Raw genomic sequence first — 21,883 nt, forward strand, 5'->3', positions numbered from 1 at the left:
TTAGTCTTTATGCATACCCTGGATGGTTTGCTCGGAGGAGGGATAACTGCAGCTACACAGTGAAATGACACGGTCCTGTGGCAGACTGTTCTTCACAACGTGGGGCACGTTGTGAAAATGGGAGCTATTTATAGACTTTGCAGCAATGATTTGAACTCTTTCTACACATGCATACAAAGCAGAGTGGAGCATTTTTGGGTTTTTCCTGTGCAGCAAAACAAAAGAAAAGGCTGGCAGGTTTTTCCATGAGCTGTCTTGGGCTGGATGACTCAAACTTTTTTGTTTTCATTCATTATTATTTCATGCTAGCCCCCACTCTGTGCCCATCCTGTTATATTTTATAAAGCCATTATATTTTGTCATAACAGAATCGTTGTAGTGCAGATTACAGTAATTCATAGTATGTTTGGTTGATGGTAGAATTTGAGCAACTTAAGTCACAAAATATTCCAATAAGAGTGCACTTCTCCACAATTATTGCATTCATGCAATCCTTACACCACATTGTTTCCTTAGTCTTTTATAAAGTATCTATAATAGTATATTACCAACTGTAATTTCATTTAATTTCCATGTCATTGTACATACTGCCCTGCACGATAGGGCAGGTACTACAGCTAGTATATATATATATATATATATATAGGGTTTCCAACTCAAAATATGAAAGTGTCTCTTTTTGTTGTTTTTGGCGATTTTCACACAGGCTGACCTTTAAGATATAACAAACAACCATTTATTTGTTGTTAAAATGCTTTAGCACTTGGTATTAGTGTAGTTTTTAGCATGCCTAAATACTCAAAAAGTGATCACGTGACCAGCAATTCAATAGGCGATATTCCGAGGCAAACAATAGTGGCTAAAGCCAGTTCATAGGGTGAACTAGGACACAATTGTCATGTTTCTTACCTCAGTAACATTTTCTACATCTTGTAGTTCCGTAGCATGCACAAAGTGTGTAACTCGAACTATTGTGGGATCTTTGGTCATGTGATCACTTTTTGAGCATTTACGCATTCTAAAACTATGCTGTTACCAAGCGCTAAAGATATTTTAACAACAAATTAACACTTGTTTGTTATATCTTAAAGGTTGGCCTATGTGAAAATCGCTACAAATAATATAAATGAGCACTTTCGTATTTTGAGTGGAAACTCTAATATATATATATATATCTAATCAAAAACAGCCAAGCTGTAAAAAAAGGAGTGCGGCCCTTGAAAAAGCTATGGTGAAAAAGATGTGAAATCCAAGGTGGCGGCCAAGAAATGGCTGTGATGGTAGGTTAATGGTAAAAATTTTAATAACGACAATTCAGGTGAATTCGGTGCCGCTTGGTCAACTGGCACAAAATTCACCTGAATTGTCGTTATTAAAATTTTTACCATTAACCTACCATCACAGCCATTTCTTGGCCGCCACCTTGGATTTCACATCTTTTTTCACCATAGCCTTTTCAAGGGCCGCACTCCTTTTGTTTACAGCTTGGCTGTTTTTGATTAGATTTCACTTCTTTTTGTATTTTTATACCCCAAAGCTGGCCTATGGCCAACTTTGGGGCTTTTTAACCTATATTTTTTTCTTTACTACAGGAAAAAAGAAAAAGATGAAACAGATTTTATAAGTACTTTTATCAGTAAATGAACAAATTATATATATAATGCAGATATTTATTACATGTCAATTAATCCCCACAGGATAATTTGCAGCTGATCTCTCTACTGGGTGACTTGAAATGTAGCTGAACTCTCTACAGGGTGATTAGCTTGTACATAGATGAACTCTTTACAGGATTCTCTCTACAGGGTGACTTGACTCTAGCTGAACTCTCTGCAGAGTTATCTGTTTGTAGTTGAATTTTCTACAGGGTGATTTGTTTGCAGCTGAATTCTCTACAAGATAACTTCTTCTAGCTGATCTGTCTACAGGGTGACTTGTTTCTAGCTGGTCTCTCTACAGGGCGATTTGTTTGTAGCTGAATTCTCTACAGGGTGATTTGTTTGCAGCTGAACTCTCTACATGATGGTTGCTTTGTAGCTGAACTCTCTAAAAGGTGACTTCTTCTAGCTGAACTCTCTACAGGATCCTTTCATAGCTGAACTCTCTACAGGATGATTTGTTTGCAGCTGAACTCTCTACATGATGATTTCTTTGTAGCTGAACTCTCTACAGGGTGATTTGTTTGTAGCTGAACTCCCTACAAGGTAACTTCTTCTAGCTGATCTTTCTACAGGGCAATTTGTTTGTAGCTAAATTCTATGCAGGGTGATTTATTTGCAGCTGAACTCTCTACAAGGTGACTTCTTCTAGCTGAACTCTCTACAGAGTGATTGATATTTTTGTAGCTGAACTCTCTACATGGTGGTTTTTTTGTAACTGAACTCTCTACAGGGTGATTTGTTTGTAGCTGAACTCTCTACAGGGTGATCTGTTCGTAGCTGAACTCCATACAAGGTAACTTCTTCTAGCTGATCTTTCTACAGGACGGTTTGTTTGTAGCTGAGTTCTCTACAGGGTGATTTGTTTGCAGCTGAACTCCCTACATGGTAGTTTCTTTGTAGCTGAACTCTCTACAATGTGACTTCTTCTATCTGAACTCTCTACAGGGTGACTTGTTTCTAGCTGATCTCTCTATAGGGTGACTTGTTTCTAGCTGAACTCTCTACATAATGGTTTCTTTATAGCTGAACTCTCTACAAGGTGACTTCTAGCTGATCTCTCTACAGGGTGATTTGTTTGTAGCTGAACTCTCTACAGGTGATTTGTTTGTAGCTGATCTCTCTACAGGATGACTTGTTTCTAACTGAACTCTCTACAGGGTGATCCGTTAACGTTCATAGCTGAACTTTCTACTGGATGATTTGTTTGCAGCTGAACTCTCTACATAGTGGTTTCTTTGTAGCTGAACTCTCTACAAGGTAACTTCTTCTAGCTGATCTTTTACAGGGCATATTTGTTTGTAGCTGAGTTCTCTACAGGGTGATTTGTTTGCAGCTGAACTCTTTACATGGTAGTTTCTTTGTAGCTGAACTCTCTACAATGTGACTTCTTCTAGCTGAACTGTCTACAGGGTGACTTGTTTCTAGCTGAACTCTCTACAGGTAATTTGTTTGCAGCTGAACTCTCTACATGGTGGTTTCTTTGTAGCTGAACTCTCTACAGGGTAACTTCTTCTAACTGATCTTTTTACAGGGTATATTTGTTTGTAGCTGAGTTCTCTACAGGGTGATTTGTTTGCAGCTGAACTCTCTACATTGTAGTTTCTTTGTAGCTGAACTCTCTACAATGTGACTTCTTCTAGCTGAACTCTCTACAGGGTGACTTGTTTCTAGCTGATCTCTCTACAGGGTGACTTGTTTCTAGCTGAACTCTCTACAGGTGATTTGTTTGCAGCTGAATTCTCTACAGGGTGATTTATTTGCATCTGAACTCTCTACAAGGTGACTTCTTCTAGCTGAACTCTCTACAGAGTGATTGATTTTTTTTGCAGCTGAACTCTCTACATGGTGGTTTCTTTGTAGCCGAACTCTCTAAAAGGTGACTTCTTCTAGCTGAACTCTCTACAGGGTGATCTTTTCATAGCTGAACTCTCTACAGGATGATTTGTTTGCAGCTGAACTCTCTACATGATGATTTCTCTGTAGCTGAAATCTCTACAGGGTGATTTGTTTGTAGCTGAACTCCCTACAAGGTAACTTCTTCTAGTTGATCTTTCTACAGGGTGATTTGTTTGTAGCTGAACTCTCTACAGGGTGATCTGTTCGTAGTTGAACTCCCTACAAGGTAACTTCTTCTAGCTGATCTTTCTACAGAGCAATTTGTTTGTAGCTGAGTTCTCTACAGGGTGATTTGTTTGCAGCTGAACTCTCTACATGGTAGTTTCTTTGTAGCTGAACTCTCTACAACGTGACTTCTTCTAGCTGAACTCTCTACAGGGGATTTGTTTGCAGCTGAACTCTCTACATGGTGGTTTCTTTATAGCTGAACTCTCTACAAGGTGACTTCTTCTAGCTGATCTCTCTACAGGGTGATTTGTTTGTAGCTGAACTCGCTACAGGTGATTTGTTTGTAGCTGAACTCTCTACAAGGTGATACTTCTAGCTGATCTCTCTACAGGATGACTTGTTTCTAACCGAACTCTCTACAGGGTGATCTGTTCATAGCTGAACTTTCTACTAGGTGATTTGTTTGCAGCTGAACTCTCTACATGGTGATACTTCTAGCTGATCTCTCTACAGGATGACTTGTTTCTAACTGAACTCTCTACAGGGTGATCTGTTCATAGCTGAACTTTCTACTGGGTGATTTGTTTGCAGCTGAACTCTCTACAGGGTGACTTGTTTCTAGCTGATCTCTCTACAGGGTGATCTTTTCATAGCCGAACTCTCTACAGGATGATTTGTTTGCAGCTGAACTCTCTACATGATGATTTCTCTGTAGCTGAACTCTCTACAGGGTGATTTGTTTGTAGCTGAACTCCCTACAAGGTAACTTCTTCTAGCTGATCTCTCTACTGGCTGACTTGTTTCTAGCTGAACTCTCTACAGTTGATTTGTTTGCAGCTGAACTCTCTACATGGTGGCTTCTTTGTAGCTGAACTCTCTACAAGGTAACTTCTTCTAGCTGATCTTTTTACAAGGCATATTTGTTTGTAGCTGAGTTTTCTACAGGGTGATTTGTTTGCAGCTGAACTCTCTACATGGTAGTTTCTTTGTAGCTGAACTCTCTACAGGTGATTAGTTTGCAGCTGAACTCTCTACAAGGTAACTTCTTCTAGCTGATCTTTCTACAGGGTGATTTATTTGCAGCTGAACTCTCTACAAGGTGACTTCTTCTAGCTGAACTCTCTAGAGAGTAATTGATTTTTTTGCAGCTGAACTCTCTACATGATGGTTTCTTTGTAGCTGAACTCTCTACAAGGTGACTTCTTCTAGCTGATACAGTGTGACTTGTTTCCAGATGAACTTTCTACAGGGTGACTTGCATGTAGCTGAATTGTCTATCAGATTAACTGTTTGTAGCTGAAATCCGTACAGAATATCTTGCAATGTAATATAATATAATTCTATAATGGAGTAAGTTATAAACGTAGCTGAATGCTCTATTAGGGTGACTGTTCTATTAGAGTATCTTGATCTCGCATTTGCTACACGTAGTTGCCTTTCGAATCATAACTCAGTGGTTTGTAATCCGATTCTTTTGTACTACTGCACGGACTTTCTATGATGATTATTCTAGCTACATACTGATTTTCAGCTCATTGCTCTAAGCGGTTTTCCTGGTAGATGTGAAAACTAATAATTTTTCATTCATAAAAATCGATCGCGTAATTTTGACACAGGTTGGATTTTGTGTCATATCTCCATGGTCTTTATCTCAATTCCTTTCAAACCACAAAAAGGCACTCCTACGATGGTTACTCCATCTACATATCAATTTTCAACTGATTCCTCCAAGGGGTTTACCCTGTAGGCGTGACAGACCTTCGACCTTATTTTACGCACATAATCGGTCAGAACTCCGTGAATGTTCATCGGATTCCTACCAAAGTAGATACTGAGATCCGCCTTAATGTGCCCTTCAAGTGTGCCAAATTTCAGCTCTATCCGAGTACGCATTCGTGTTTTATGGCAGATTTTGTGAAGTATGCGAAATGAAGAAGATGAAGAAGAAAAAACGAAGAAAAAAACGAAGAAATTAAAACGAAATTTTGTTCGCTCGTATCTCGGAAATGGTTGGACCGATTTTCTTCAAATTTGGTATGTAGACTCCCATAACTGGCCGGCACTAGTCTCGCGTAGCCAGACCCTATTTCTCCGCACGGCGCTTATCGATTGGAAATTATAAGCGCCAGCTCCGAAAGGGTCTGGGGACTCTACAATAGAAAAGTTCTGCAGCCAAACCACCCCTAGGTAGGTGAGCGTTGATTGGTTCTAAACCACTTTTAGAAGAGGTGTGGATGATCACAGTTGGCTTCATCATTAGCTATAGGCAAGGCTTCAGCTTGTTCAAACTCTAAAACCAAGGTAAGAGAGCTATAAAATTTGCTTGTAATGAGCGTAATCATGCCTGAGATATGTCACGCGAATATACTGAGTCTGCGCATCCAGATAGCCGGGCTCGTGGCATAGTCAATACAGTACTACTACTTTCACCTTGATTTATATGTACCAGCTACATCTGCCATTTTCTCTGCGAGCTGTCTGGAGGCGAGACTGATCAGCTCACACTTCAGGCATGATTACGCTCATTACAAGCAAATTTTATAGCTCTCTTACCTTGGTTTTAGAGTTTGTACAGGCTGAAGCCTTGCCTATAGCTAATGATGAAGCCAACTGTGGTCATCCACACCTCTTCTGAAAGTGGTTTAGGACCAATCAACGCTCACCTACCTAGGGGTGGTTTGGCTGCAGAACTTTTCTATTGTAGAGTCCCCAGACCCATTCGGAGCAGGCGCTTATAATTTCCAATTGATAAGCGCCGTGCGGAGAAATAGGGTCTGGCTACGCAAGACTAGGCCGGAACGTCTGTAGCAAAGTTGGTTCCAATCGGAAAAGGGATCACAGAGCTACATAGGTGTGAAAATTGCGTTTTCTTTCTTCCTGTTAATATACTCACAGTGTGGCGCGCCGGCTTCTTGGGCCGCACGACACACTATCATGTGTCTTGATATATACCAGCGTTGAAATCCGGTCGGGTCATCCGGGTCAACCGGGTCACATTTTCTCCGGGTCATCCGGGTCCGACCCGGTTTACAAATTATCCCGGATTGGATCACGTGAGAAACGAAATTGTTCGTTTGACGACGTGGAAACTTATAAACGCTTTCGCGTAGCTCTTTCGTGAGCCACGCCCACTTATCGCGTTACCAACATATGCTCAGCCACGCCCATTTATTAGTAAGTGCAGTATGTAGCACGAAACTGAGGGTATCTATGGCTATTGTCAGTAGGTGATGACTTTTTTTTTTGGTCTTCAACCTACAGCTAGGCTGAAGTTGCAATATTTACTCAACACGAATCGAACGCTCAAAACGTAGTCTCGCTCGCTCGAGACTAGCCGAAACATAGCTCTTATCGCACGCCTCGGCTTTAATAATCCGGGTCAGTGGGTCATCCGGGTCAGCAGTAGTGACCCGGTTTCAACGTTGATATATACACGCGGGGCCTCGCGCGGGGCACTTTAACTCTAACGTAACATATATATATATATATATATAATAGTTACACCACGGCTGCGAGGGATTTTGCTGATATATGCACCCAAAGTCCAAGGGCCGCAGGCCCGAGGGCTGTGGGTGTATATGTCAGCAAAATCCCAAGCAGCCATGGTATAAGTGATATCAAGAGTTCATAATAATTATATGAATTTAAAAATTGTTAATTTAGAAATGGAAGTAGGGATCAAGCGATAAAAACTACTGAAACAAGTGATTTGAATGATGGCAACTATTACAACATAGCTTTGTGGGGAAACCCGTACATTGGCATCTCACCACGTCACCATATATGTTCAATGCCAAAGTAGGGATTTCCCCACAAAGCTATGTTGTAATAGTTGCCATCATTTAAATCACTTGTTTCAGTAGTTTTTATCGCTTGATCCCTACTTCCATTTCTAAATTAACAATTTTTTAATTCACTAGTTTGTTAACTTTTTTTGGTATAGGTATATAGCTATTATTGATCTTTGGCACTGACTGCTCTATTAGAGTATCTCGATCTTGCTGCTTGCTTTATGCAAGCTGCTCAATTACTAAATTGAAAGGCATGCAGGGTTTCTATCTCCTGTTTTCTACAATTAGTTACAGCTGGACCATTAATAATGGGCGTGGTCCACTGATCGTTAAGTACGAGCGCGCGCTCTGATTGATAAGGGCGTGGCAGTGTGTTCTTACTTCACTAGGCTGTTTGATCGCTTTGCAAGTGTTGCTATACAGTCATCTACTTGCCCTTACAGTACGGAATCCGTTATTAGTTTTGTGGCGTCCGAATACGGCTGCTCTAAGGAAAGTGTCGATACGAATTATTAACGCCTCCGTGACTGGAAAAGAAGAAGACGATCCGTAATTGAAGATAAAAGGAAAGGCAAAGTGCAGAAGGCAGACACTCGTCGGAACCCGAAAAGGCACATCCCAGCAGCGAGTTAAATATTGTGGCAAAGAATGGTAATCCTTCGCTGCTTCGTTTGGCCTGTAGCCTTGCGAATGTGGTCAGGCAGGCAGGCAGGCAGGCTGGCAGGCAGGCTGGCAGGCAGACGAAATTTCTGTTTTAGCGATTTTTTAGAAATAAAATTCCAGCACTTTTCTAGTCGTTTCCTGATATATAACGCTAGAAATAAAGTTAGAAACTTGAAGACTCTTTAGTAAAAGGTTTATTTGCTGTGTGAGATATTTCTAGGATGATTTTTGAGGGACCGAAATTTGAGGCGCGCGCCAAATCCACCCGGATCCCTACTTAAACAGTACTATCGTACTGTTTGATAGAGGGAGTATATATTATGAACTCTTGATTCTACTGACTCTCAGGTTGGTGAGGTGGATGCCACTGCTAACTTTAGGAACAATGATATCTAATGACCAGCAAGGGTAATGCTATTGCGGTAAAGGGGAAGATTATGATGACATGATTTGCTGTGATAGCAGGGACTGTGTGATAAAATGGTTTCATTTCATGCTTACAAATAACTGGAAAAGATGGCCAAAAGGAAAATATTATTGTCCAGACTGCCACAAGCTAAGGAGCTCAAGGAAATCAAAGAAGACAAAAAATCTATAATTATACATGTACATTTTAATAACATAATCATCAACAATGCACATTATTTCACATACTAAACATAAATATTATTAACAGTGTACATTATATAAAAAAAGATAGTTAAAATGGTACTACCGAGTCACAACAATCACATAGTGCATCTATTTTATCGATAGGAGATATGCTCTCCTTCATCACCTTTGAACATATTAATAGAAAGAGTTGATTGCAATATCGAAAACTTTCGCCTCACCAGCCCAATAACTCTTTCAACATGTATCCTAACTTGAGACAGCTGGCAAGCAGTGTCAATTTCTAACTTAACATTTTTTCTCCTAGTAAAAAGATGTATCTTGACTTCTGCACAGTGCAGCCTGATCAATTGTGAAGCCACAATCCGCTAAGACGACATCTCCAGGCAACTGTTGAAAGCAGAACACAGATTTCAGTCAAATGTACATCAGATACCCTTCCACCCCAGCCTTTTGAGTGATGCCTATTAAAACTTTTCGTGTGTTATACTTCTTATAGTTCAACCAAGTTTGAGCCCTTGTCGTGCCAAATCTTGATGTGGAATATTTAAGCATAACTTTATTAAGAGCTGATCAAACACGGCACAGCCAGAAAAATGGCATTCAGGTATATAGCTAGCAAAACTGCGAAAGATGGCAGCCCAGTATATAACTTCACCTGCTTATGGTTGTCTTCTAAACTCTGTCTGTCAGCTGATTGTAACCAATTGACCTTCATGTTCAGTTGGCTTCTCTTGTTCTCAGGAATTCAAGCTCTTCCACGGCCTTATACTTCTGGAGTAGTTCTTCATTATTTCTTGTGTAGTTCATCATAGTCTAAGTTAAATATTTCTTCAGCTCATTGTAATCTGTTCAGTTCATCCAACCTCAACATTTTTCCTACTCTAGCTTGTTCACCTTCTCTTGTTTCTTCTTCTCTTAACAACAATCTCACCCTCTCATCTTTACTCCTCTTCCTCTCCTCCTCTAATCTTTGCCAGCTGCGGTTCTTCTTCCAGTTTTCTTGCTCCTTCTGCTAGATTCTGCACTCCTTTGCCTTTTCCTTTTGCTATTCAGTTATTAGTGAGTTCTCGGTCTGTTCCAGTATCCTTCATTTCCTGGAGGCTGCATGTTCTTCTTTGAAAATCCGTGACTACTAGTAGCTAAGCTTCCATTTTTGTCTCATCGGACTGTCAACACGTTTGAACTAGTGTATGGGGAGATGAAAACATGGTGGCACAATTGTGTTGCTAATCGACTTAATCTATCATACAAGAGTAATATTCACAATAAAACAAGGTGGGAAAGCATCAGTTAGCACACCAACGGTTATGATAATACTATATCCTATACTATAGGCTGCCAATAAATGATTTCTTAGCCAGTACTGATGGTAACGTTGAAGAAACTCACTTTATAGCTAGCACATTATCACATTTGTAGCTATGTGTATTGCATAGTTACTTTATTGCAATTGTACACGGTCACGTATGCATTATGTTATTCACTACTAGCATTGTTACCTGCCCTACGTGCAGGTATGGGTTATGCATGATTTGACTGTACATCACACACACACACACACACATGGACGCACACACACACACACACACTTACTAAACATGTTACTACAAAGAGATAATTAGGACAATTGTTTATCATCATCCCATTTGATTAGTATACACCCCTGAAATCAGAACACCTTGATAATTAGGACAATTGTCTATCCTGTTGTATTAGTGTACACATATTTAGGCTCTTGAAATCATGCAGAACACCACACTGATAAGCACACTTTAGCATGGTCCTAAGGTGTCCAGAATAGAGGGATTGCACTGTTAATGAAGTATCCCATTTTTAAACACTCTTTAAGTCCTGTAATATGTGCATGGATCTAGTAACAAAAGGTATGTAATATTTAAAACCACCTCAGTTATTTCTATCCCATTGTGCAGACAAAACAAAGAAAAATGGCTGTTTAATGGCTGGGAATGATAGGGCTTGAGCAGCAATAAATGCAATTTACAGCATATTTCTGAGGTGTGAATAAACACAATGTATTTGCTGACAGCTCAGAAATGTGCAATTATGGGCATTTTGTAGGGTACAAACAACTAAGGTCACATGGCACATAGTTTTTGTGTTAGAAGACCCACCAAGGGTAGTGTTATTGATACCTTGGCCTTGGCTGTACCTTAGCTTATTACAGACAGGGTTATAATGCCTGATTTAACAACACATCTATACAATTGAGGTACAGAATGTGGACATTAGCTGGAGTATGCAAGTCAGAATTGCACTTTATTTAAGACCCCCTAAGGAATGAAGGTTAAATTTTGACCTTTGAAATTTTGAAGCAGCAAAGCTTTGTTGCTTGTTATGTCAGTAATTGATGGCTGTACACTGCTGTAGATGGTCTCACCCTTTGTTGTAGCTGTAGTACAACTGCTAAAACTACAGGTATGTACACTAAAATTAGGTCAATGGCAGCTGCTGCAAGGAATCACATTGAGCTTTACAGCTAGTTTGACATGCCAGTATCCAAGGTTACAAAGCTTTGGAGGGATACATTCGAAGGTTTTTCAAACTTTTGTGCCAGCCTTACCATCAAACTATACAAAGCTAAAGAGTTTATCTATTTAATTATACCTTACACTCTGTATAGTATATACAATGGCTTAATTTTCCATCAGTGTGATTTATTTTTGTTTCATCATAATTAATAAAGCATTGTTCTACATTTTTTCTGATTACCATAAAGCACAGTTTGCATGAACAGTGACACAACCCACAGATATTGTAGTGTGCATAATTACAATAACTCCATGTACATGCTGCACCATTACAGGATTTCTGATGTCATGATATATGGTCTATAATAAAAACATTAAGCCAAGAGTTGTAGGTTATGATGACTCAGCTGGTTGGTATACAAAAAATTAAAAGGAAGTATAGCTAATAATAAAAGAAAACTCATCGTTGATTAACTCCTAACAATGCAGGTATCAATATATGTTATGAATAATAGAGGACTGCATAAACCACCAACAAATTATTATCTGTAATAAATAAGATTTGCAATGTTACTATTGGGCATAATAATATATTGGCTCTTGGTATCCCAGTAAGTGTACATGTATTAAAGAGGTAAACATGTTGACTAACACCTAAAAGAAGAATGCAGCATTGGTGTGACCAGCATGCAGCAAAGTAGCAAAACGCTATAGAATATTCACACTATTTATGGTCTCCTGCATCTACTCTCATATTATGACACATATATTAAATAGTGTGAGTTGTGTACAGGTGTGTAATACCATTGTTCCCGTAAATTCCATTAGTTCTCCAGCAAAGCTAGCTAGGTAGTATAAATAACTGTCAGCAACTTCTCAGTTTCAATGGTCTCAAGTTGGAGAGAAAAGAAATGACTTCGAAATCAGAAGAAGTAGACGTTAGTAGCATCAGTGGTGCATCAGCGGATGCACACATAAGTGGTGTTTTAGGAGATATTTCTCCTATGAAGAAAGGAAGAGGCGCAGCGTATTTTGATGGCGAGATGTTAGATGAAAAGAAGAAAGTGCGACTCTATGGCTTTGATAGTTCAGTCAGGAAGAGGTTAATGGAAGAAACTGGGAACACAGTTGTTCTTGGTAACTGTGAAGTGAAAAAGGCTCGCTACAGCAATGAGTATGAGGTAAATGAGAAAGACTGTATTATTATAGCATAGCTCAATACTTTACTATAGGTGTTTGTTGGCAAAAACACTGTCATCACAAAATCTCTTAAAAATTACAACATCGAGCAGCTTGATGATACGAAGACAACTGCGTTAAACGAACTATCTGACATTCCAGAATACAGCAAAATCAACTGTGAAGGCAAAGTGTTTCAAGTCGATGATGCTACGTCTACTTCCACTGGTAAAAAACTTCAGAATGTGGTGGTAGGCGATGGTCACGGAGTAGCAAAGATGAGTTTATGGGAGGATGATGTGGGTAAGGTGACAACATCAAAAAGCTACAGATTTGAGAAGGTGGTTGTAAAAGAATATCGTGGGCAAACTCAACTGTCCACTGCTACCAATAGTGTGATAATGAGCATTGATGATTTAGATGTGGAGATGACAGAATGCCTTACACTACTACCATCTGTCATACAAAATGCTAAAGTAATAGGGGTGCTTGCATTTGAGAAGTATTCTAAATGCATGAAATGTAGTGCCAAAATTATGGACACTCAAGAATTTGATACTTGTGACAAATGCGGGATGGTACAGTGTATTTCAGAGTGCCAAACTGAAGTAGCTGCAAAGCTGATGATCAGACACAGCAGCAGCAATGAAAGGCTGATGCTGAAAGGATATGGGAGCATTCTTGAAGAAATAGCAGAAGAAGTTGTATGCAGTCCTTTAGTACTTCTTAAAGCAAAGCCATTTACTGCCACCTATGGTAACCAGGATGGAATCATCCAGTCAATTAGCAGAGTTTAAACTGAACTACGACTACCAATTCAGCATGATTACACTTGTACTTGTATCTTGCAACTTACAGTCATTTTTATTATAATCACTTGAAATTTATACAAATATTGGATTGAATTTGGATATTATTATATATACACTATAATTACAGTTTATGAGGGAGTGGTGACATGTACGATTGCATTCCTCAGTGTTACTATACTGAAGGTCGAGAGTGTGGTGTGTGCTTGTATGTACCTGATGCATGGTCTTTGTGTGTTCTCCATCTTCTGCTTGGTATTGCGAATAAGCTCTTGCCACCTAGTGTCAGCCTCAGGGCTAGCTTTCTTACGTTGTTGTTCATTTCTTGTTACTGCACCCAAGCTTGTCTTCTACCTTCTTCGCTAATCACGAAATCCGTTGGCGTCTCTTTGCTTCATATGCACCTGTGATGAGGTCCACTTGAGGCGTTAAACTGCTCACTGGGGTTCACGTGACAAAAAAATTTTTTTGAGGTGGGTAGTCACATTCACGTGACATTCAAATGATCTAATCACGTGCTAGTAATTGTCCTCCCGCAGCAAGTATGACCTCAAATGCGCTTGCATGGGTTCAAACACAGTGTAACCTCAGTCAAAGTTGTCTTCAATCTCCCATCAAAGGTGGTAAATAGCTGATTATCATCACATCCTTTAATAATACTACCAACTCCATTATCCATGTCAAGCAGCAATAAATCGGGCTATTGTACCTCCTAGCATGCTCTCCTACAGGCCGTTTGTTCTCATTAATCACTACCCTAATATTTGCTGGCTCATCATGCTGCTCAAATATTTCTTTAGCTACCTTAATAAGTTGAACATAGTGATTATCGTCATGCAAAAGCTCAGTAATACCCCTAATTATGTCAAGCCTTAACCCATCAACTATCCCACATCTTGTAGCTACTTCAGTTTGCTGGTTGTCGATAAAATAAATTTGGGAAAATTTAGGAGACTCACCTGTTGATGGAACTAAACTACCTATACGATGATAGACTTGACCCTGTACTCTAAAAGAAGGATTGAAGCCAGCCATAGTTATCTCGTTACAGCCAAAGCTTGTCATTTGAAATGCACTATTATACTTACGTATGCTAGCTAGAAAATGTTTACCTGCTGTGTTTGTACCTTCACACAGGTGTCTCAAGAATGATTGGGGCTGTGGAAATGCCTCTAACTGGACATTACCCTTCAAACAACAAAGGGATTCGGTCTCCTGGGGAAATTTTAATGCGCCGCAGTGTGTGCATTCTACACTAAGTGTGCCTACATCTGTAGTGTTGAAGAAGTTGTGTGGCTGATAGTTAAGCCCTCTAAAGCTTGGGTGTGTGCTTGCACGTACCTGTTGTCTGCGTGCTGTGTTAGCCTGCTGCTCCAGAGCTCTGTAGAGTGGATCAGCTCGAGCTTGTTGATGGGAAGCTGTATCTTGTTGTTGCTCCTCCCTCCTTGTTACTGGGTCTTCACGCGCAAGTCGACGGGCAGCTGTATCACGCTTCTGTTCTTCTTCTCTGGTGGCCCGGTCCGCACGCGAAGGTCGACGGGCAGCTGCATCGTGGATCCGTTCCTGTGATCTTCTTTCTTCGTCCTGGCGGGCCACACGATGGGCTTCTGCGTCACGTTGTCGTCGTCTCTGTTGTGAGTCGAGTTCACACCTAGCACTGGATGAGGTGGTAGCTCCAGTTGAAGCCTCCTGGCGGCGCAGTATTTGTCGTTCTGCTTCTTCCCGTCTCTTCTCTGGATCCAATCTTTGGTTCTGCTTGCGTCTCTTTGCTTGAAACGCACAAAAAGTAGACGATCGTTTTCGCTTAGGCGGCATGCTCGGGAATGCTTACACAGCACATCAAATGAATTTGAATCAAGACACACGATAGTGTGTCGTGCGGCCCAAGAAGCCGGCGCGCCACACCGTGAGTATATTGACAGGAAGAACGAAAACGTCATTTTCACACCTTTGTATCTCGGTGATCACTTATCTGATTGGAACCAAATTTGCTACACAGTTGCCCTTCAGCCAAGGGAGTCTACATTCCAAATTTGAAGGAAATCGCTCCAGCCATTTTCGAGATACGAGCTTCCAAAGTTTCGTTTTTTTTTCTTCTTCTTCTTCGTCTTTTCGCACACTTGCAAAAATTGCTATAACAAGCAAACGCGTACTCCTATTGCCTTGAAATTTGGCACACAGAAAGGGAGTCCAAAGGCGAATCCTAGCATCAAATTTGGTACAAATCTGATGAATGGTTCAGGAGTTATGACCGATTATTCGCGTAAAACAAGATCGATTTGTTGTCACGCCTACAGGGTAAACCGCTTCATGGAATGAGTTGAAAATTGCTATGTAGATGGAGTAACCATCGTAGGAGTGCCTTTTGGTAATTTGAAAGGAATCGAGATAAAGACCACGGAGATATGACACAAAACCCAACCTGTGTCACAATTACGCGATCGATTTTTATGAATAAAAAAGTATTAGTTTTCACGCCTACTAGGCAAACCGCTTAGAGCAATGAGCTGAAAATCGGTGTATAGCTGGAATAATCTTCATAGAAAGTCCTTGCAGTAGTACAGAAGAATCGGATTACAAACAACTGAGTTATGATTCGAAAGCCAACTCCGTGTAGCAAATGCGAGATCGAGATACTCTAATAGAACAGTCACCCTAATAGAGCATTCGGCTAATTTATTTACTCCATTATAGAATTTTATTACATCACAAGTTATTCTGTAGGGAGTTCAGCTGCAAATAGTTAATCTTATAGACAGTTCAGCAAGAAGACAGTCACCATGTGGAGAGTTAAGCAAATATATCACTATAGAGATTCAGAACATTACAAGTCACACTGAAGAAAGTTCAGCTATAAACAAGTCATGCACTGTGTAGAGAATTCAGCTACAATTAAGTCACTCTCTAGAGAATTCAGTTACACAGAATTCAGCTACACACAAGTCACTGTGGAGAGAGTTCAGCTACAAACAAATTACCCTTTAGAGTGATCACGTACAAACAAAACACTTTGCAGGGTGTTCAGCTGCAACAAATCAACCTTTAGAGCGATCAGCAATGAACAAATCAACACAAATCTACCTGTAGAGAGATCAGCTAGAAACAAATCACCCTGAAGAGAGTTCAGCTACAAAAAAATCACCTTGTAGAGACATCAGCTAGAAACTAGACACAATGTAAGGAGTTCAGCTACAAGCAATCAACCTGTAGAGAGTTCAGCTAAAACAAATCAACCTGCAGAGAGATCAGCTACAAACAAATCACCTTATAGAGAGTTCAGCTACAAACAAATCAACCTGCAGAGAGATCAGCTACACACAAATCACCCTGTAGAGAGATCAGCTAGAAACTACACACAATGTAAGGAGTTCAGCTACAAACAAATCACCCTGTAGAGAGATCAGCTACAAACTAGACACAAAGTAAGGAGTTCAGCTACAGGTAAATTACCCTGTAGAGAGTTCATCTACAAACAAATCAACCTGTAGAGCAATCAGCTAGAAACAAATCACCCTGAAGAGAGGTCAGCTACAAAAAATCACCCTGTAGAGAGATCAGCTAGAAACAAATCACCCTGAAGAGAGATCAGCTACAAAAAAATCACCCTGTAGAGAGATCAGCTACAAACAAATTGCCCTGTAGAGAGATCAGCTACAAGCAAAACACCCTGTAGAGAGTTCAGCAACAAAGAAACCACCATGTAGAGAGTTCAGCTACCAACAAATTACCCTGTAGAGAGATCGGCTACAAACAAATCAGCCTGTAGAGAGTTCAGCTAAAACAAATCAACCTGCAGAGAGATCAGCTACACACAAATCAACTTATAGAGAGATCAACTACAAACAAATCACCCTGTAGAGAGATCAGCTAGAAACTACACAAAATGTAAGGAGTTCAGCTACAAATAAATCACCCTGTAGAGAGTTCAGCTAAAACAAATCAACCTGCAAAGAGATCAGCTACAAACAAATCACCTTTTAGACAGTTCAGCTACAAATAAATTACCTTGTAGAGAGATCGGCTACAAACAAATCAACCTGCAGAGAGATTAGCTACACACAATTCAACTTGTAGAGAGATCAGCTACAAACAAATCACCCTGTAGAGAGATCAGCTAGAAACTTGACACAATGTAAGGAGTTCAGCTACAAGCAAATCACCGTGTAGAGAGTTCAGCTACAAACAAACCAACCTGTAGAAAGATCAGCTAGAAACAAATCAACCAGTAAAAAGATCAGCTACACACAAATCAACTTGTAGAGAGATCAGCTACAAACAAATCACCCTGTAGAAAGATCAGCTAGAAACCAGACACAATGTAAGGAGTTCAGCTACAAGTAAATCACCCTGTAGAGAGTTCAGCTAAAACAAATCAACCTGCAGAGAGATCAGCTACAAATAAATCACTTTACAGACAGTTCAGCTACAAACAAATTACCTTGTAGAGAGATCGGCTGCAAATTAATCAACCTCCAGAGAGATCAGCTACACACAAATCAACTTGTAGAGAGAGCAGCTACAAACAAATCACCCTGTAGAGAGATCAGCTAGAAACTAGATACAATGCAAGGAGTTCAGCTACAAGCAAAATCACCCTTTAGTGAGTTCAGCTACAAACAAATCAACCTGCAGTGAGATCACCCACAAAAACGCACTTGTACAGAGTTCAGTTACAAACAAATCACCCTGTAGAGAGATCAGCAACAAAGAAACCACCATGTAGAGAGTTCAGCTGCAAACAAATCACCCAGTAGAAAGATCAGCTAGAAGAAGTTACCTTGTAGAGAGTTCAGTTACAAAGAAACCATCATATAGAGAGTTCAGCTACAAAGAAATTACCCCGTAGAGAGTTCAGCTAGAAGAAGTCACCTTGTAAAGAGTTCAGCTACAAAGAAACCATCATGTACAGAGTTCAGCTACAAAGAAACCACCTGTACAGAATTCAACTACAAACAAATTACCCTGTATAGAGATCAGCTAGAAGAAGTTACCTTGTAGATAGTTCAGCTACAACAATTCACCCTGTAGAAAGATCAGCTAGAAGAAGTCACCTTGTAGAGTGTTCAGTTACAAAGAAACCATCATGTAGAGAGTTCAGCTGCAAACAAATCACTCTGTAGAGAGTTCAGCTACAAAGAAACCGCCATGTAGAGAGTTCAGCCTCATACAAACTATCTTGTAGAGAATTCAACTACAACAAATCACCCTGTAGAGAAGAAGTTACCTTGTAGAGTGTTCAGTTACAAAGAAACCATCATGTAGAGAGTTCAGCTGCAAACAAATCACTCTGTAGAGAGTTCAGCTACAAAGAAACCGCCATGTAGAGAGTTCAGCCTCATACAAACTATCTTGTAGAGAATTCAACTACAACAAATCACCCTGTAGAGAAGAAGTTACCTTGTAGAGAGTTCAGCTACAAAGAAACCATCATGTAGAGAGTTCAGCTACAAAGAAACCACCTAGTAGAGAGTTTAGCTGCAAACAAATCACCTGTAGAGAGTTCAGCTAGAAACAAATCACCCCGTAGAGAGATCAGCTGGACGAAGTCACCTTGTAGAGAGTTCAGCTACAAAGAAACCATCATGTAGAGAGTTCAGCTGCAAACAAATCACCCTACAGAGAGTTCAGCTACAAAAAATCACCCTGTGGAGAGTTCAGCTAGACGAAGTCATCTTATAGAGAGTTCAGCTACAAAGAAACCATCATGTAGAGAGTTTGGCTACAAAGACACCACCATGTAGAGAGTTTAGCTGCAAACAAATCACCTGTAGAGAGTTCAGCTAGAAACAAAATACCCTGTAGAGAGACCAGCTAGAAGAGGTTACCTTGTAGAGAGTTCAGCTACAAAGAAACCATCCTGTATATAGTTCAGCTATATTTCAAGTCACCCAGTAGAGAGATCAGCTGCAAAAAAATATCCTGTGGGGAATAATGGGCATTTAATAAATATATGTATATAATTTGTATAATTACTAATAAAATCAAAAATAATTGAAGTACTAAAATTCTTCTTTAAGTTCTTTTCTTCTTCCTGTAGTAAAGAAAAAAACACATGGGTTAAAAAAGCCCCAAAGCCAGCCATAGGCCGGCTTTGCAGTATACAAATACAAAAAGAAGTGATATCTAATCAAAAACAGCCAAGCTGTAAAAAAAGGTGCAGCCCCCAAAAAGGCCATGGTGAAAAAAGATGTGAAATCCAAGGTGGCGGCCAAGAAATGGCTGTGATGGTAGGTTAATGGTTACATTTTAATAACGACAATTCAGGTGAATTTTGTGCCGCTTGGTCTTGGCACCAAATTCACCTGAATTGTTGTTATTAAAATGTAACCATTAACCTACCATCACAGCCATTTCTTGGCCGCCACCTTGGATTTCACATCTTTTTTCACCATGGCCTTTTTGGGGGCCGCACCTTTTTTTACAGCTTGGCTGTTTTTGATTAGATTAGAAATATCACGTGTGTACAGTTGGCAAAAACACATGCAGTACAGTGCGAAAAAAGGTGTACTGAAAAGGTGCCCAAAACGAAAAAAAAAAATTAACACCAGCTGGACTCGAACCCACAACCTCGCGCACGTAAGACAGGCACCTAAACCATTAACCTATCTACTTCACCACATTGTTACAGCAATATTTTTGTCTTATAAAGACTTGTACAAATGGACTGAGATAGGTGTTTACTTGCGGTTTGCATGCGGTTAATAGAAAGAATTCAAGCGAATTTTAGTCTACACACCTGCCTTCAACGGCCCGTAGACGACTAACGATAGCTCGCACGAACTTTTCGAAAGCGTCATTGTTGAGCTCAATAATCAGCGCTTCCGTGACGCCAAAGACGCTTCGAAACGCGCAGCGGTTCAAGAGTACATGCCTGACATCAAATGGAATGCAGACAGACGGACGGCTTTTCAGTCTTATAATATAGATGACTATGAGTGTACTGGTATGGATCAGAAAATATAATTGTTTATTATTTAATGTGCTATGTAATACATGCATGATAGATGTAGTTCCTACTGTAATAAAAAAACATATTGTACAGTTCTCATTATCAGGAATATAAGTCCATAAAATAATATTATCTATTATGGCTACATCAACAATGTGTACAGCAATCATCAGGGGCGTAGGCAGGATTTCCAAAAGGGGGGTTCTGCCCTAAGTATAGAATTTCGTAGGTGTGCACATGTAAACACGTGTACACGTGTAAACATGTGTATTCTTATAAATTCATTCGCAATAGCGAGTAGAGGTACTTGAATTCCTCTGCCTGAAGACCTGTAGCTACCCATTTCAGTGGATTTGTGTAAGTTAATTCAGTTCTAGTTAACCAGTATCACGATTTAAAAAACTTAACTCTGAAAAGGGGGTTCGTCCGAACCCTTTGAACCCCCCCTGGCTACGCCCCTGATCATGGTGTTGTGCATTTACTGCCTTCTCAAATGACAAATCAACAGATTTCACTACACATAATAATGTAGTTGCAATTTTGCAATCTTGTGCTAAATTCCTGGAATGTTCCACTATAATTACAACATTTACAACATACAGTCATGATGGTAACCTTTTTGTTGCAATTATAGCTTTTGGGTATCCAACAAGAATTTTTTCACCTCTCTTTTAGACATTTTATTATATTACTTTTATCATGCTATGCTGCAGTGTAGCTACTCATAATTACACTGAATATCTATGCCTCGGCTTTCTCATAATAATATACTGTTAGAGGATAATGTTTAGTTTTTGAGTAACTGTTTATAATAAAGACAATGGACATGCAATGCTTGTATTTCCTATGGAAAAATGACTTAGCAACCTTAGTGCTATACTGCAGCCACATCAAGCATTTGCCTGACTACTTTATAAAAGCTACAGATTAAAAGAGTATGTCAGTTTCCATGAGATCTATATAGGCAAACTTAATTTACACTAGCATTATGCTTGATACTTACCATGCAGAAAATTATGTAACCATTATTGGTGAGTGTCTAATCATTTTACATTGGGACATTTCTAATATCATACTTTTGTTAACATTAGTGAGTCCGGTGGCCTCAGCCCCAGTGGCAATCCGCAATTTTTGCATTAGACCCCTCCCAAATGTATTCGGAGTCTTTTGCTTGCTGGTGGTGTCATTCAGACCATCATCTAGTACTTCCGCTTCTGAATCACTGTCAGACATTTCTTAGTTGGGAAAATAATTGAATGAGTAAATTTTATATAATTGTAACTACGTAAAGTACATATGTGAAAGAAAAGTGTTCTCATTCTGTGGATTTAACAGTCCATCTGAATGTGAACGTATATGACTGACACATATAGTGTACTAGAAAAGAACAGTTTTACTCAGCAACCATTTGTAATTAAAAGAAAACTGGTGGCCTCTGCCCTGTGGCAATACACAGTTTCTCACTGAATGTTTTTGAGGTCTCCATAGTATCAAGGATAATGACATCACTGGATATCTCTTTGGATTATATGCCTGGCACTTGGTGGGAAGAATAATAATAATAATTTATTTATTATTGCCTTATGGTTTAGTGAATTCATAATTATACATATGTTTATATATAAATGCAGAAATGTGTGTGTGTATGTATGCAGTGGGGTGG

At 39.7% G+C, this 21,883-nt stretch overlaps 1 protein-coding gene across 1 annotated transcript; it reads right to left on the reverse strand.

Annotated features, from left to right (window-relative positions):
- Nucleotides 1-13,218: 13,218 nt before the first annotated feature.
- LOC136255513 (uncharacterized) lies at nucleotides 13,219-15,093 on the reverse strand. The gene is made up of 2 exons (XM_066048306.1): nucleotides 14,804-15,093; nucleotides 13,219-14,740 (listed from the first exon to the last, which is right to left on the reverse strand). The coding sequence occupies exons 1-2, from the start codon at nucleotides 15,084-15,086 to the stop codon at nucleotides 13,875-13,877; spliced, it is 1,149 nt and encodes a 382-aa protein (XP_065904378.1). The 5' UTR covers nucleotides 15,087-15,093; the 3' UTR covers nucleotides 13,219-13,874.
- Nucleotides 15,094-21,883: the final 6,790 nt, after the last annotated feature.

Source organism: Dysidea avara, chromosome 1 (genome assembly GCF_963678975.1).
Source record: "Dysidea avara chromosome 1, odDysAvar1.4, whole genome shotgun sequence".
Taxonomy (NCBI): domain Eukaryota; kingdom Metazoa; phylum Porifera; class Demospongiae; order Dictyoceratida; family Dysideidae; genus Dysidea; species Dysidea avara.